At 56.7% G+C, this 14,680-nt stretch overlaps 2 protein-coding genes and 1 long non-coding RNA gene across 5 annotated transcripts in view; all 3 read right to left on the bottom strand.

Annotated features, from left to right (window-relative positions):
* Positions 1-5,573, bottom strand: part of Ttyh2 (tweety family member 2) — a 36,894-nt gene extending 31,321 nt beyond the window's left edge. The window contains exon 1 of the mRNA XM_046463447.1: positions 5,394-5,573. Within this exon, the coding sequence (XP_046319403.1) occupies positions 5,394-5,522 (129 nt within the window). The 5' untranslated portion in view covers positions 5,523-5,573. The remainder of the gene's footprint in view (positions 1-5,393) is intronic.
* On the bottom strand, positions 901-1,735 carry LOC131424905 (uncharacterized). Its single transcript, XR_009228538.1, has 2 exons — positions 1,416-1,735; positions 901-1,143 (listed from the first exon to the last, which is right to left on the bottom strand). It is a non-coding gene; the product is annotated as an uncharacterized LOC131424905 (long non-coding RNA).
* Positions 5,574-9,273: 3,700 nt separating the features above from the next.
* Positions 9,274-13,535, bottom strand: Rpl38 (ribosomal protein L38). Of its 3 annotated transcripts, none has more exons than XM_046463444.2 (5): positions 13,456-13,535; positions 13,221-13,257; positions 12,998-13,058; positions 9,713-9,835; positions 9,274-9,343 (listed from the first exon to the last, which is right to left on the bottom strand). In XM_046463444.2, exons 2-5 carry the CDS (start codon positions 13,221-13,223, stop codon positions 9,318-9,320), a joined length of 213 nt encoding a protein of 70 aa, XP_046319400.1. In that variant the 5' UTR covers positions 13,224-13,257; positions 13,456-13,535; the 3' UTR covers positions 9,274-9,317. The 3 variants fall into 3 exon arrangements, with proteins under 3 accessions (XP_046319400.1, XP_058441283.1, XP_058441282.1); XM_058585300.1 differs by having other exon boundaries at positions 13,365-13,456; XM_058585299.1 differs by lacking the exon at positions 13,456-13,535 and adding an exon at positions 13,426-13,454.
* Positions 13,536-14,680: the final 1,145 nt, after the last annotated feature.

Genomic DNA, 14,680 nt, shown 5'->3' with positions numbered 1-14,680 from the left:
AGCCTGAGCCAGGGCCCCCGGGTGTGGTGGTGGCGATCAGCAGGGGAGACCGCAGGAGCTGGGGGTCTGGGGGCCAAGCCGGGCTCTGGGGCACACACAGGCTGGGTCCTGACGCCCAGAGTGGCTCTAGCGGCTGCAGCCCGAGGCCTGTGGCCATTTCCAGGTTGGGCAGAGCACAGCAGTAGGGGCCCCTGCAGTAGCCCCCGGCCCTTCCCTGGGCCTGTCCAGCTGCTCCGCCCTGCAGGACTCAGCTCCCCAGGGACAAGGGGAGCACTGGGGACTCTCTGGCTTCCCTCCTGGGGGCAGCTGGGAGGCCAGGACCAGTGGCCGCAGCACATCAGACCCCACCCCCATCCCACGACCCTCGGGTGAGAAAGTGGGGGGGGCACTCATTAGCACAACTGTCCCCAGCAGTGACCCCAGGAGGTTCCTCTCAGACAGTGGGTAGTCACCTGTTTTCCAGTGTCCAGTCCACCCCCTCGTGGAAGGCCCTGGAGCCCCAGGCCAAGGCAATTCTACTTCACAGAAGGGAGGGCTCATGCTCCCACAAGATCCATACACCAAAGTTCACAGAAGCTTAATACAGAGAAACCACCTCGATGTCTACCAACAAGATAGTGCCCATGTGCTACAGCCACGAGATGGACTAGTACGCAGCCATGAAAAGGAAATAGGAGCTACACACAAGGTGGATGGATGCCACAGAGGAATGTATAGGAGGGCAACAAACCAGCACAGGCTGTATGTTCAGTTTATATGAAGTACAAGGTCAGAGATGCTCACTGGCAGCAGCAGAGGTGTGAACAGTAGCGACTGTAGGAGGGTCAAGAGCACACTTTGACCAGGATGGTATTTCACAAAACCAATAAATCCACTGAGCTGCACATTTAATTGTTCATATTCCTGTAAGTTATTTCTTTTTATTTGCTTTTCTTGGCACCAGAGATTGAACCCAGGAGTGCCGAGCCACTGAGCCACATCTCCAGCCCTTTTTATCTTTTATTTGGAGACAGGGTCTTGCTCAGTTGCTTCGGACCTCACTAAGTTGCTGAGGCTGGCCTTGAACTTGTGATCCTTCTGCCTCAGCCTCCCAAGCTGCTGGGATTACAGGCGTGTGCACCATGCTTGGCTTCCTAATTATTCCTAATAATTAAAAAACAAAAAAAAGTTCACCAGCCCCCAGGCAGGCCTCCCATGCAGCCAGCTAATGCGCCCCACTGCCTGCTGCCTCCTGAACAGTCCCACTGCTGAGCTGACCACGTGTCCCCACCGTGCAAGGAAGCACCCCCTCCATGAAGCCGTGGAGATGACGTATGGGTTGGTGCTGCTTCAATTCCTCCAAACCCACCCACAGAGCCCCCCGCGCCTGGCTGGCCTGATCAGCCTCCCTGGCCTGAGCCCCTGGGAGCCCAGACCTCCGGCAGCCCCCGGGGCTGCAGCCTGGGCCTCTCCAGCCAGCAGCTGGCCTCAATTAGGGTCCTGACAATGCGTCCAGCCAGGGAAGGGCGCGAAGCCTGGGAACGCTCTCAGGGCTCCTGTAGGCGGTGCACCCGCAGCCCCCCAGGGTGCTGGAGGCCAAGACCTGGAGCAGGAAGCTGGGGGTCAGTGGGCGGGGCACAGGCAGGGAGGGAGCAATAGGTGGAAGGGCAAGAGGAGGGAGGTGGTGGCAGGGAGTTGGTGTCACCTGCTGCTCTAATAGGCAATTATTTCCCTGCTCCTAATTAACACTCCAGTCCCTAAGGGCAGGGGGTGGGGGGAGGGGCAGGGGAGGGGGTGGGGGGAGGGGCAGGGGAGGGGGTGGAAGAGCCCTGTGGCTGGCCCAGGCCCTCCTGCTCTGGGGGACAGGGCTAAGGAGGACAGTCCCCACTCCACCCGTGCCTCCCCCGTGCCCCCCAGCGCCAGGCCCACGGCCTCCACATAGCGCTCAGGCCTCTCCCACATCAAAGGCACTTCAGTTATTTCTGGTTTGTCAGAAAACCAGAGTGGGGGGCACAGGGCAGGGCCCAAGCTGGGTGGCATGACACTGCAGCTGGACCCCCAGGGGCTTTGGCCTGGGTGGGGGAGGGGCAACAGCTGGGGAGGTGACCCTCCTGGGGGGAGGCCAGGGGAGTCAGCAGCACCCAGAGGGAGCCCCAGGCCCACGGGAAGGCCACCCCTCGGGGCTCATGTGCGTGACTGTCTGATGACGGTGACGCAGTGTTCAGGGTGAATGGCCTTCCTCATTCCCACCTCAGCTGCTCCGCCGGGCAGTGGCCGCCCTCCCTCCTCAGACGCCTGCGCTGGCTCCTGGAGCTCTCCAGACAGCCCCACCCTGACCCTCCTCAGGCCTAGGGACCTGGACTGGCACTTGGGACTCAGTGGGGAGAAGGTGGAGACCAGGGCGCCTCTGCCTGCCCTGCGCTGGACGTGGGGCGGGGACACCAGCCTGAGTTCTGTCCCCCAGCGGGGCGCTGGGTGGATGGTGACCGGGACACTGACGTGGCTCACTCATTGAGACACAGCTGGGGTTAGGGCCGGGTGCCCTTCCTGTCGTCCCCAACACTGCCCGAGGGGCACTGGGCCAGGGGGTCTCCTCCTTCCCGAGCAGGGTTGTGGACACGTGCTGACTCTAGGGCTCTCACTGGCTCCTCCAGGGGACGTCTCCAGTCAGACCTTCTCACCTGTCAGACCTTCTCACCTGTCAAAGGTTCGGTCTGGGCTGCCCCAGGGCGAGGAGGGCTCTCCCCACCGTTGCTGGGCAACCTCCGCATGGTGGGCGCAGCCCAAGTGGCCTTCCCTTCCCCAAGACCCAAATTCAAGTTCACCCAGGCGAGGGGGGAGGGGCAGCCACCTGGGGAACTGGGGGTTCCTGCCACTCCCCCAAAACCGAACGGGAGCCCCTCCTTCCTCAGAGCCTGGTGCACCGAGCTTGCTCAGGATCTTCCAGGGGACCTGCTCTTCTAAGGTCCCTCCGCCTGAGAGCCTCCCTGGAGACCCACACTGCCCACGCCCACCTTCACCCAGTTCTTAATGCAGCCACAGGGACCCTCAGGCTTGGACACCTGCGGCATGAGCTAAAGCCCTGTGTGCGTTTTGCTTCCAGGAGTGCAGGGTCTCTCTCTCCTGTAGGTGCTGTGGCTGGACAGCTGCAACCCCGAGGCCCATCATCTCGTGACGTCTACCTCTGGGTCCTGTTAGGTGCCAGGGACCGTCCATCCTATTACATGATCATTACTTTCCATGAGCACTTGTAGATGAGGGAGGCAAGTCTCAGAGAGGGTAAGAAACCTGCCCAGGGTCACACAGTGAGAGAAGTGGAGTCCAACACCCCCAGAGGGAGGGCCAAACTACTTGGCTGCTGACGCTGTAAAGGCCCGCCCCAGAGAGCCCTCAGCAACTGTCCAGAGTTACTCTGGCTGCCTCGGTTATCACAGTCACCCAGGCTTGGCAGAGCAGGTGGCCTTGAGGACTGAGATGACCTACCGCAGAAGCCGCCCAATTCATGCTGTGAACTGACCGGCTGCCTCTGGTGCTCAGGAGAAAAGGAAAGACCAGTGGTCAGAAAACAGAGGGACTTACAAAATAGGAGGAGCAGTGGCCACGGAAGGGGTGCCCTCTGAAGCCCAGCACAAAGGGTGTCTGGGGCAGGACGCTGGGCGTAGAGAGGGGCAGGGACCATAAATGGTCCCTCCAGCTCAGCTACCCACAGTCCATGGGACCGAGGGCGGGTGGGGCAGGCACAGGCCCCTCGGCCCAGCTGCTGGCAAGACAGGTGCTGCTGTCCGGGAGCGGCCAGAGGGGGCCTCACCACCCCTCCTCCACCCAGGGGTCTTCTTGATCCAGCTGGGGGCTTAGATTTCCTCCAATGGACAGAAAAACATGATGGGGACCCGGGAACAGGATCTGGGGCGCCCCCCCCCCAACAACACAGCTGTTCCTGAAATCATATCGGCTTCCTGACGCCCTGGTGGGAGTCGGGGAGCCCCGAGCTAGTCCAGGCAGCGCTCCAGGCCCTTGCCCTGGCAGGGCGCAGGGAGAGGCAGGGGCAGGCACGCCCCCTGAACTGCCTCCTGCGTCCTCCATGGCAGGAAGGTGGATTCTCCCCTCCTCCAGAAGGACTGGCACCAACTGCCTGGGCCCAAAGGCAGCGAGGCCACTAGGGGTTATTATTAGACTCCTGGTCACTGTCCTTCTTAGGCTTCAGGATCCCCTGGGCCCTAAGGAGGCAGCCCTGGAAGGGGAGGAGCAGACAGGGGCCTCAGGGGACAGCCTCCAGAAAGGCCCCCCACAGCGTGGGGGGAGGGGTTGGGGAATCACCCATGACACCCCAGGCGAGGCCGAGGGGTCAAAGTCCTCCCACCTGCCAGAGCACTGGACTAACGCCTCTTCCCCACTCACTGCCCCGCCCCGGCATCTCTACCCAACCAAGGAACTGAGTCAGCAGGGCCACAGGGCCGGGCTGGCCTGGAGCACACCTGAGACGGAGCCGGGGGCTGCACTTCCGTTTGGACAAGGGTCCGGCAGGCCGGGCTCTGTCTGTGGGGTGCAGAAAGGGCGGAGGGAAGGGTGGGCAGGGCAGGGAAAGGCAGAAGTGCCAGGACAGGGGAGTGGCGGGCCAGGAGCAGGAGACCCCAGAATTTCAGAGCCTGGAAGGCATGCGGGTGGGGGACGAGCCAGGGATGGGGCAGCGCAGGCGAGGACAAAGGGAGGGGGTTGGCTGTCAACACCAGGGGACGATGGTGCGCGGTGGGGCTGATCCGGGACGACCTTCCTCCCTGAAACAAACACAAGCGGCCGTGGGCTCCGGCGCGCGAGAGGGAGGTCACCACGCCGCCTCCCCCAGCCCTGCAGCCTTGCAGAAGGGGCCCAGAGAGAGGTCCCGGCAGCGGCTCCCACCCGGCAGGCGGGGTGGGGAGGAGGGGCGCTGCGGACTCCGGAGCCTCAACTCAGTTTCTGCCCAAACTTCCCCCAGGCTATCCTGGGGAAGGCAGCATCCGGTCTTGGAACCTCACAAGGGGAACTTCGGGGCGCCGCGCGACATCCCCGCCCCTCCAGAGCCAGAGCTGCCCGGTCACGAACGCCCCAGCCCCCACCCGAGCTGCCCGGCCCCTCGGCGCCCAGCGCCCGCCTCCCGCAGGCAGTCTCCGCGCCGGTCCTCCCCTCCCGGCTCCGGCTTAACTCCGATCTCGCCGCTTTCCCTGAACCCCGAGGGTCCCAGCCCGAGGAGGCCGCAGGGCCAAGGGTCCTGGAGGAGAAGGGGAGCGATGGGAGAAGGAAGGGGCTGCGGCGGAGGAAGGGGTCTGGGAGGCGGTGGAGAGCGCGGGCTGCGGAGAGGAGCAGGGTGGTGCGGGGACTTGAGCGCGCGCGGGCCGGCTCCGGGGGTCCGCGGTGGCTCAGGTCTGGCGCGCGCTCACCTCCTGGTAACTCTCATCGCGCGGGCTGAAGGTGCTGTCCACCGGCTGCAGGCGCAGACCGAAGCGCGGGACGCTGTGCAGCCACACGACCCACCAGGGCGCGATGTACTCCACGCGCGCCGCCGGCATGGCTCGGCCCGAGTGCAGCCGGCGCGCCGCAGCCGCCTCTGCCTCCGCCACCCGGCCCGGGACCCGCGTCGACCCCGCCCCGCCGCGGCCTAGGCCCCGCCCCGGACCCGCCCAGACCCCGCCCCGGCCTGAACCCAATCTCGGCTCAATCCTGGGGAGCCCAAAAGCCTGCTGTGCCCTCTGGGCTGGCATCGTCTTGCCCCGACGGTGCAAGAGGTGGAAGAAGTGCGTTTCAGTCTCGGTCTCCGCGTCTCTTACTAGTGACTGAACATCGAATCAGTGTGAGCTGTGCAGTGCAGCTCGAAGTCACAGCCCGAGAGCTGGCTCGCGGTTCCAAGGGCTTTATCCGGGTGGGTAAACTGCTATTGGGGGCAAAAGGACCCAACCCTGGGTCACTCGTTTTAAATTCACTCTCAATCATATATTGGCCCATCTGTAGTGTAAACCATGTCCACTCGGAGAAATGACTCGGTCGGTCCCTGCCCTCCAGCTCCGCACAGACTGCCCGAGCAGCAGGCCCTGAGTGAGGTAGAGGTGTCTGGTGGACTGAGAAGTTTTGATTCCTCCTAGCAGAAGGGTCAGGCCGGCTTCCAGAGCCGGGTAACGTTGGGCTGTCTAGAGGGAAGTGAAGGGGCCATGGGAGCCCAGGGAGGGATGAAGCGCGTTCGGCAGCACTTAGACTTACCAGGTGCCAGGCATGGCTCCATCAGTGAGCAAAGCAGCCGGAAGCCACTGCAGTGTGTCCTTCTGTGTGGACCACTGTATGCCCAGGAAGACATTTGTCTTAAAAGGTGCTTGGGGGAAAACTGGAACAGGGTGGGGCAGCCATCCTCAGCAAAGCCCTGTGGGCCCTTGGTCCTCACGCCTTTGCACACTTAAAGAGCACCCAGCCTGCGAGTACAAACGGCTTGTGAGCAAGTCTGGGGGCAGTGGAGTGAGGGAGGCCTTACCGCCCCTCCTCCACCTAGGGGTCTTCTAGATCCAGCGGGGGTTTAGGTTTCCTCCAGTAGACAGAGAATATGGTTGAGCTCGGGCTGGAGGCAGGTGAGGGGCAGGGAAGGGCTTGTAGAGGTCGTGGGTGGTGAAAAGGGTTGTGCTGGGTTGGGGCTTGGTGGGAGGGAGCTCTGGGCAGCCAGCCTGAGGGTGGTTAGCGCATGGGTGAGAAAGGGGACTCAAGGGAACACGAGGGACTCCCAGGTTTCCATCTTGGGGCCTGCATGACTGCTAGTGGGGCCAGCGTACAGCCATTGCCTGTTCTATCAAAGATCCTGGGGCCAAAAGAGCAAGCCCTATCCTGCCCTGCCCCTGGGGCCTCTCCTCTGGGCCAGCTGGAGCCTGGCGGCTGCCATCTTGCCTACACATGCCCACAGCTGAGGCCAGAGGGGAGCAGGAGGCTGGGGAACACTTTGTTCTCTCCTAGGGGTTTCTTTCATGAGTGCTGCACATTTTGTAGGACACCTTCCTTGTTCTAGGGGTTCTAGTGATTAATAAAGCACACACATCTGGTCTACATGGTGTTTAGTCTAGAGAGGGCGGCGAGGCGGGTTTGAAGAGCCCGGTGTTGGGATGAGGAGGGAGGACGGAGTTGCTGCTGGGAGGTTTCTTGCAGAGCCAGAGTGGGAGGAGTTGGTGTATGAGTTAACTGGGGTGTCCTTGGGGAGGCTTCTGAGTGGCAAGAATGGCCATGTCACACACAGCCCCGCAGCCACGGCTGGTTGCTGAGAAAGATGGACACGAAGCAAGTTACCAGGGGCATTTTATAGCTCACGCCCTCCGTGGGCACTCCCTGAATGTGGACATGATTTACGCAGCCACAGCCCATGTCCCCTGCAACCTGGGAGAGGCACTGCTGGGTGCCTGGTATACCTTCCTACCTGTCCTCCTTCTCCAGTCCAATGGCACCCACAGCTAAAGCTGCTCAGCACCCTGAATGTCAAAAGGTGTCCTTCTTGGAAAAAATAAAGTCCCAGCTGTGATCACTGTAGTGCCTTAGGGAAGGAGGGCAAATCATGGGATGACAAACAGGAGGCGTCTATCTTCCACTCAGGTCCTGGTGTTCACCTGAAGATCTGACTCTGGACCTGGTGCAGGGGACCCCAGAGTAGGGCCCGGGTCAAGAGGAAGCTGGTAGAGGACGGGTAGGGTGTAGGGCACTGGGTAGGTGAGCTGCAGGCTCTCCCTGGGAGATGGCCACAGCTGAGTGGTGCTTGGAATACCAACGCCCAGATTGATCTTCAGCCAGTAAGACAGCGAGCCTTCCAGCTGCTTCCCCCAAGGCCCACTGACCTAGAGGGGAGGCCAGGAAGCAGAGGCCCAACAAGAATAGACCTCCCAGGGTTCCAGAAGGAATAGCTCCCCCATCCCACCTGAACCAGCAGCCTCCAGGTGCTTTCTACAGCCGAGTTAGCCGCAGCCTCACAAAGCAGTGGCAACCCTGACTGGTGTTAACCCTGGTCACTTGGGTGAAGCACCCCAAGTGACCATAGCACAAGCCAGGGTAGGAAGTGCCGCATGAAAGGATGCCTTCTCTGGACCAGGCGGCCAGACAAATCCCTGCAGGGTTCGTCTCCTAGGAGCGGGGACAAGTCTCTGGATAATGTGCTGGGGACAAAGAAAGCCTAAGTGGTAACTCACTCCCCCTTGGGAATCCTAAATGTTTAAAGAATGGGAAAGACTGAAAGCTGCTGACAGAGCCACCTCTGGGTCTGTCAACAACCCAGGGCTCCCTGTGCCACCCTCTCCTGGAGTAAACAAAACTCACGCCTTTCAATGAATTCATGAGACCCAAGAGTTCTTACAAAAAGATTGGTGCTTGGTGTCACAACCTGCTTAAGCACTTAAAGTGCAATACCAAATACACTTTTTAAAGAGATGGAAAATCATCTCAGGAAGGATCTACCAGCTACTGTTCATTTGTGGTGGTATGGCGCCACCTTGTGGCCCACCTCAACATGACTCAATGTTCCCAGTGTTGGAAGTTCAAAAACTTGCACACATTAGCCCATTTCACTGAGTAAGCCAGTGACAAGGAAAGGTATCAATGTGGTTACTTTCATTTCAGGAAACAGTCAGAAGTGGCAGGACAAAGTTCTAATAGCCAAGGAACGAGCCTGGCTGGCCCTCGCAGGTCAGATTCACCTCCTTCCAGACCAGTGAAAGCCCATCACTGTCCGGGCTTCTCTCCAAGGCTGGAGGGCCCAGCTCAGACCTCTGGAAGAACCACTCCTTCCTCTGAAATGTCACTCCAAGTCCTGCCGCCTCATGCTAGGCTAGCATAATTCTGTTTTCTGCAATCATCTCACTTTCAATCCCACTCCGTCACGTAAGTCACGCTGAAAAAAATCTTAGGCTACCTTTGTGCTCAGCAACACCTCCCTTTCACTTTGGTCAGAAGGAAACCCATTCTACCTAACCCACTCTAAGTCCCAAACGCAGACGGTGACTCACACAGATGCCCAGCTCTTCTTCCTCTTCCCATGGGGGCTTCCCGATAGCCCTGTCTTGTGGTGCTTGGGATGGGACCCAGGTCCTTGCACACGCTAGGCAGGTGCCCTACCCCCGAGGCAGAGCCTACCTACCTCTACTATGTCTCAAACAGGCCAAACAGAAGTCTGGCCTTATTTGTCTACTGAGATCCCAGCCCTAGACTTGGGAGACAAGGAGGTGGCAAGCAGGATCCATCACCCATCCCCAGCAGATGGCACCACCCAGCAGCACCTCTTCCCCAGCTTCAAAGACAAAGGACACATAAGGCTTTGTAAACACTTTAATGCAGTTCAAATCGGCCTGCCTGATTCATTTCAGTTCCTTCACTGCCAAACCTAGAGGGAAAGACAAACCAAAAGCAAGTCATTTTTGTGTTATTGCCATCCTGATTTTGTACTCCACCTAGGGCTCATAAAGAAGGTTTGGATTAAAATCAAGCTAGTATTCGATAAAAACATTCCACTCAAAACTTGGTCCATTAGATTTAACTGATTGTTCTCCCTGCAAAGTGGGGGTCAGTACAGCAGCCAGTGTGGAGGGCTGTGAGGATCGAGCCGTGCACTTCCTTTACCCAAGGACTCCACTCCAGCACTGGGTCTAACTGCAGATCGCGACTCCTCCCCGCACTACCAGCAGCAAGCGCAGACACCCAAACCACACAAGGGTAAACCAGGACCCCCCACACTGTGGGCGGCCTAACTCACCTGGGGGCAGGGACTGCTTCAGCTTCTCTGCCTTCTCCTTGTCTGTGATGACCAAGGTGTAAAGGTACCTGCTGCATCGAACTTTAAACTTCACATTATCCTTGTTTTTCTTGATCTTGACAGCTACCAAGCAGAGCAGAATATGTCATTAAATCATGTCACAGAAAACAGATGCCTCACCGTTTGTGCAAGAGGCACTAGGGACTGCAACCGGCCAGTCAGTGCCACTGCAAGGGCCAAGTATGCGCCCACCCCCTGTACTGTCCCTTTGCCTTCAAGATCAAAATATGGTGTCGGAAACCTACATTTCCCCCTATTAACACTTACAAGCCTGGGCCTCTCTCAATTTCAACTCATTGATTTATGTTTAAAACAGGTTTTTTGGTACAGTGAACACAACATTGTAGAACATTCTATACTGACCTAATTTATCATTACTTGGAAGAAAACAAAACAAAACAAAAAAAAAAAACAAACTACTCTCTGCAGGCATTAACATGCAGCTTCTCCTTCAGGATATCCCAGCCCACTCATCTCCTAAAATGTATGTGGTCCCTGTTTTCTGGGTGGATGCTGGGGACTGCAGGGACAGGGCTCTGATCACACCTGTAGGGATCACAGATTAGACAAGAGCCTCAAATGCACCTCAAATTCAAAGGGGCAGAGTCTGGTTAGGTAGAGTCTGTGTTAGGTCAACACATTTCCATCCATCTGGCTACTGGAAGAGAACAGCTTCCCGGGAGAAAGTTAGCCATTTCACGCACTTGTCAAATCCCTTGTTCCAGCTTCCTTAAAAGCCACTCACACACTTCCAACAACTCTGTTACAAAAGCAGTGAAGTGCCTATTGCTTCAACCCAAGTACCTCACCAGACAAAAGCACACAGCACTTGGCCTCACAGAAGTAGCACAAGATTAACTTGCACTCCTACTCCTACGACTCCATTTCTGCCAATAATTGCTAAAGGGGCCCCTCAAGGAAGCAGAAGCACCTGGCTCAGAGCCTGCCTGAGGCACTGGTTGGTTGCCTTGGCTCATCCTTGTAACAAAGCCAGGTGCCTAGATGCTCATTCAAGCGCCCGATCCTATTTCAGCATGCCCACATGAAGTACCCTGCACTGCCCTGCCGCGGCTTCACTCCTGAAACCCAAGTGGAACACCATTTCTTTTTACTTATTAATTTATTTGTTGATTATTTTTGGTCCTGGGGACTGAACCCAGAGGTACTTAACCACTGAGTCACATCCCCCAGTCTCGTGACAGGGTCTTGCCAAGCTGCTTAGGCTGGCCTCCAACTCCCAATCCTTCTACCTTAGCCTCCCAAACTGCTGGGAGTACAGGCACAAACCACCAAGGTTAGCTGAACACCACTGAAGGCACATGATCTCTTAAAAATGTTATTTTAGCATTACCACACTAAACAACTGATGCAGCAATTCCACTTCTGGGTACATATCCAAAAGACATAAAAACAAGAAATATTCGCACACATGTTCACAGCAGCATTGTTCACTACAGCCAAAATGTGCCAGCAAAGCAAAGCCCAGCAACAGATGAGCAGGGATGAAGATGTGATGTGTGCATAGTAGGAAATTTAGCCTTGAAACAGGACAATCTGACATACAACACAGATGAATCATAAGGACACTATGCTCAGTTAAATAAGCCAATCAAAAACCAAAAGGTTCTACTAATACAAGACAGCAAGAGTAGCCAAAACCAGGGACAGAAAAGAAGGGTGGTGGCCAAGGGCCTGAAGGCATGAGGAGTAGGTGTTAGATGAAGAGAGCTCTGGATGCTGTGCTTATGCCAATACACTGCATACAATCTAAAAATAATGAAGAGCACAAACTTTATGTGTACTTTACCATAATTTAAAAAATTGGTTTATTCATCATGACCCCCATCTAAGTTCAGGTTTCCAAACACATCCCTAAATAAATCCAATGTATTTGGTATTAGAGTCCCTGTTAAGAAACTTAATATTAATAGGCCATCCAATTTGGATCCATAAGCCAATCTTGAGAGACAGAAACTCAGAGTCCTACTGCCACCCACTTTAAAGAGAAGGTGGCCTTGTGTTAAACTTGTCAGAACAGTGATAAACTGCATGGTTAGATCTAAAACTGACCAGATAATAGATTCTCTATAGCATGACCGTGTGCACAACAAGCACTCCATCACCTGCTGCCCCCATCAGGGGCAGGGAGGCATCCTTCCCACCAGATACTTGCTCCCATAGGCATCACCAGCTCACAGTAACAGAGGATGAAAGGGGACAGGCTGTTTTGGGTAATGGATACACAAGCATGTCGGTCCCTCCCCATCTCCCAGCCACCATCTTGGTCCCACCACTGACAGCCTTACAGATGCCTGTGCTCAGTTCACCTTAACACACCAGCCCAACCCTGTTCTACTGCCACAAGCACCTGGCTCTTCCTAAGACAAATCTGTGAGAGGAAAAGGAAGTTTTGTCTTCTGGGGTTTTTCATGTGGCAGGGGAAAAAAAAAAAAAAAAGACCCCAGGTTAAAGTAACAAAAGGTAAAAAAATTCAAGATCTATCTTGTGTTAGACACATATCCCCAAACGACCTTGAACTATAAGAAAGAGATACCCAAGTGCCCCACCCCCAAGTACAGGGCAAACAGAGAAGGCAGCAGGAGCTCCGCAGCTGAAATCCTGCACCGCTCCCCTTTGGTACCAGGAATTGAACCCAGGGTCATGTAACCACTGAGCCACATCCCCAGCCCTTAAAAGTATTTTATTTATAGACAGGGCTGGTTTTGAACTTGCATCTTCCTGCCTCAGCCCCCCTGAGTTGCTGGGATCCCAGGCATGTGCCAGGGTGCCTGATGAAATGTGCTTTTTAATGATTTCGACCCATCACCTCTATCCCTTTACTTACAAGCTGTAGAAGGGACACCGATAGATGCCTGCCTACTTAATAGTGGAAGTGTGTGTGGCCCACAGTAGGACCCCAACAGGATACCTAACACTGAACTCGGTGTTTGCAGAAGCCCAGAATTTTTGTGGGGTAAGGATTCTACTCAGAAATCCTCCTCCACACACAATAAAACAAGTGGGGATCGAACCCGGGGATTCTCTACCCCCGAGCTGCATCCCCAGGCTTTCCTTTCCTTCTGAGCCAGGGTCTGGCTGAGTTGCTGAGGCTGGCCTCGAACTTGCCCTGCCCCTGGGGTCACAGCGTGCATCGCCAGTCCCCGCTCTAGGTCCCACCCGGCCAGCGCTCGCGGGGCCCACCGCCCGGCCGTTCGCCGCACTTACATTTGGCGTCCTTTCTCCTGGCGGTGAGCAGGAAGTCTTTGATTTCCTCAATTTTCCGGGGCTGCAATACACGGGGACGGAGCATCAGCGGCAGCGACACCCTCTACGGGGACGGTCAAGCCCACCAGCCCTCGGCCTCCGAGAGCCTCGGAAAGACCCTCTCACCCTCGCCCCGAGTCCCCGCGCGCCTCCCGGGAAGGTGCCCGGCAGGGGTCGTACTCACCATGGCGACGAGGCACGCGGACGGCGAGGACCGGCACCTGCAAGGGACAGTGTTCGGCGTTAACGGGGCGCGGGTCGTGACCCCAGCTTCCACTCCCAACCCGACATACCGGCTCCAGCACACTCCCGCCTTCCCCTCCCGCACCCTGGGCGCAAGCCTGGGGTCCCCACAGTCCACCCGGCTGCGGATTGCCCCGGATTACCACCTCTCCCCGCGGACAGGCGGAGACACTTACAACCAACGCCGAGAACCGAAGGGAACGGAAAAGAGCGAGCCTTCCGTTTCCGGGCAGTTAAACCCTCCCAACGCAGGAAACGTCGTACGGTGTCTGCAAAGGATCAAGAATTATGCGCGCGCCCTTTCAATTTCAGCAGCCGTGCCCCCTTCTGGTTTAGGTTAGTAGTGCAGCTCCCTAAAGTAACGGACCGCCCTGGCTGCCGACCAGACCTCCTGCCTTCCTCCTCCTCTGTCCTCCACATTCGTTCCTTTCTCACCCTTCACCTTCCACTCCACCTTCTTACCCCAAAGTCCCCCACACCCCAGCTTGGCTTTCCTGGGTTTTATCTGAGAGTCGTTAGACCTGTGCATTGGCCGTACATGCAGAGAATTCTTTCCTAATTTATTCTGTGTACCTTGAGCGCCTCTTGTTGGGGATTCTCACTTTTCCATCATGTCTCTTTGGGGGACACCTGCTGTCGTCCAGCCAGTGGTGCCTTCCCATTCACTGGTTCCCATTCCTTTATGAATCGGTGTACACAAAAAAGAAGCTACTACTTTCAGTAGTTGAAGTTACAACACCCCCCCCCCCACACACACACACATCGCAGTGTGACAGGTGGCTTCGTTGCTACCTGAGGCTTCCTGGCCAGATTCCCCAGCCCAGTTCCCATCCCCACCACCACCTCTTCAGAAGGCTCCAGAACATGCAGATCTCCCCACCCCCATAAGATAGGCTCTGGTTATTGGTTTTATTTCTATGTTCTACTTTTACTTTATTTTCAACCTCTCTGCAAATGTCCACATTTTATTATATTTTGTTTCCCCCAATTTAATGACCACTCAGCAGAATGTAATCGCCTTGTGCTCATTACCGCCTTCTCCGGGAGAAACTGCCCTTTGCTAGGAACTTGATCTGGACTTGAGCTTCTCCCCTCTCGCCCCCACCCTCCCTTCTGATGAACAGGCCCAGGGTGAGCCCTGCCTAGGGGTGCTGGCCACACCGGGAAAGGTAGACCAGTGGTCCTTGCTGCAGAGAGATGGCCAACTATTCTGATTGCACTTTCAAAGGAGCCAGACGGTGTTTCTGCCACGCAGAGTGTGTCTGGGTGTAACCCGGGGAAAAGCTGGTTGATGGGCACTTGGTTTCAGTGTTTGGAGGCCCAGATGGGATCAGAACCGTGGGTTCTTCAGCCCTGACCCGAGGACGGCCACACATTTCTCAGCCCGACTTGGCCAGCATC

Source organism: Marmota monax, unplaced genomic scaffold, assembly GCF_021218885.2.
Source record: "Marmota monax isolate L192 unplaced genomic scaffold, Marmota_monax_Labrador192_F-V1.1 WCK01_AAM20220418_F8-fsc00208, whole genome shotgun sequence".
Lineage (NCBI taxonomy): Eukaryota > Metazoa > Chordata > Mammalia > Rodentia > Sciuridae > Marmota > Marmota monax.
This window is presented reverse-complemented; position numbering and strand designations above follow the sequence as displayed.

What these genes read in the sequence shown, in the direction of transcription:
- Rpl38 (XM_046463444.2), bottom strand. An exon ending in CAGGAGAAAGGACGCCAAAT is followed by an intron (nt 9,836 to 12,997) that starts GTAAGTGCGGCG and finishes TCTGCTTGGTAG; the next exon opens with CTGTCAAGATCAAGAAAAAC. An exon ending in GAAGCAGTCCCTGCCCCCAG is followed by an intron (nt 9,344 to 9,712) that starts GTGAGTTAGGCC and finishes CTTTCCCTCTAG; the next exon opens with GTTTGGCAGTGAAGGAACTG.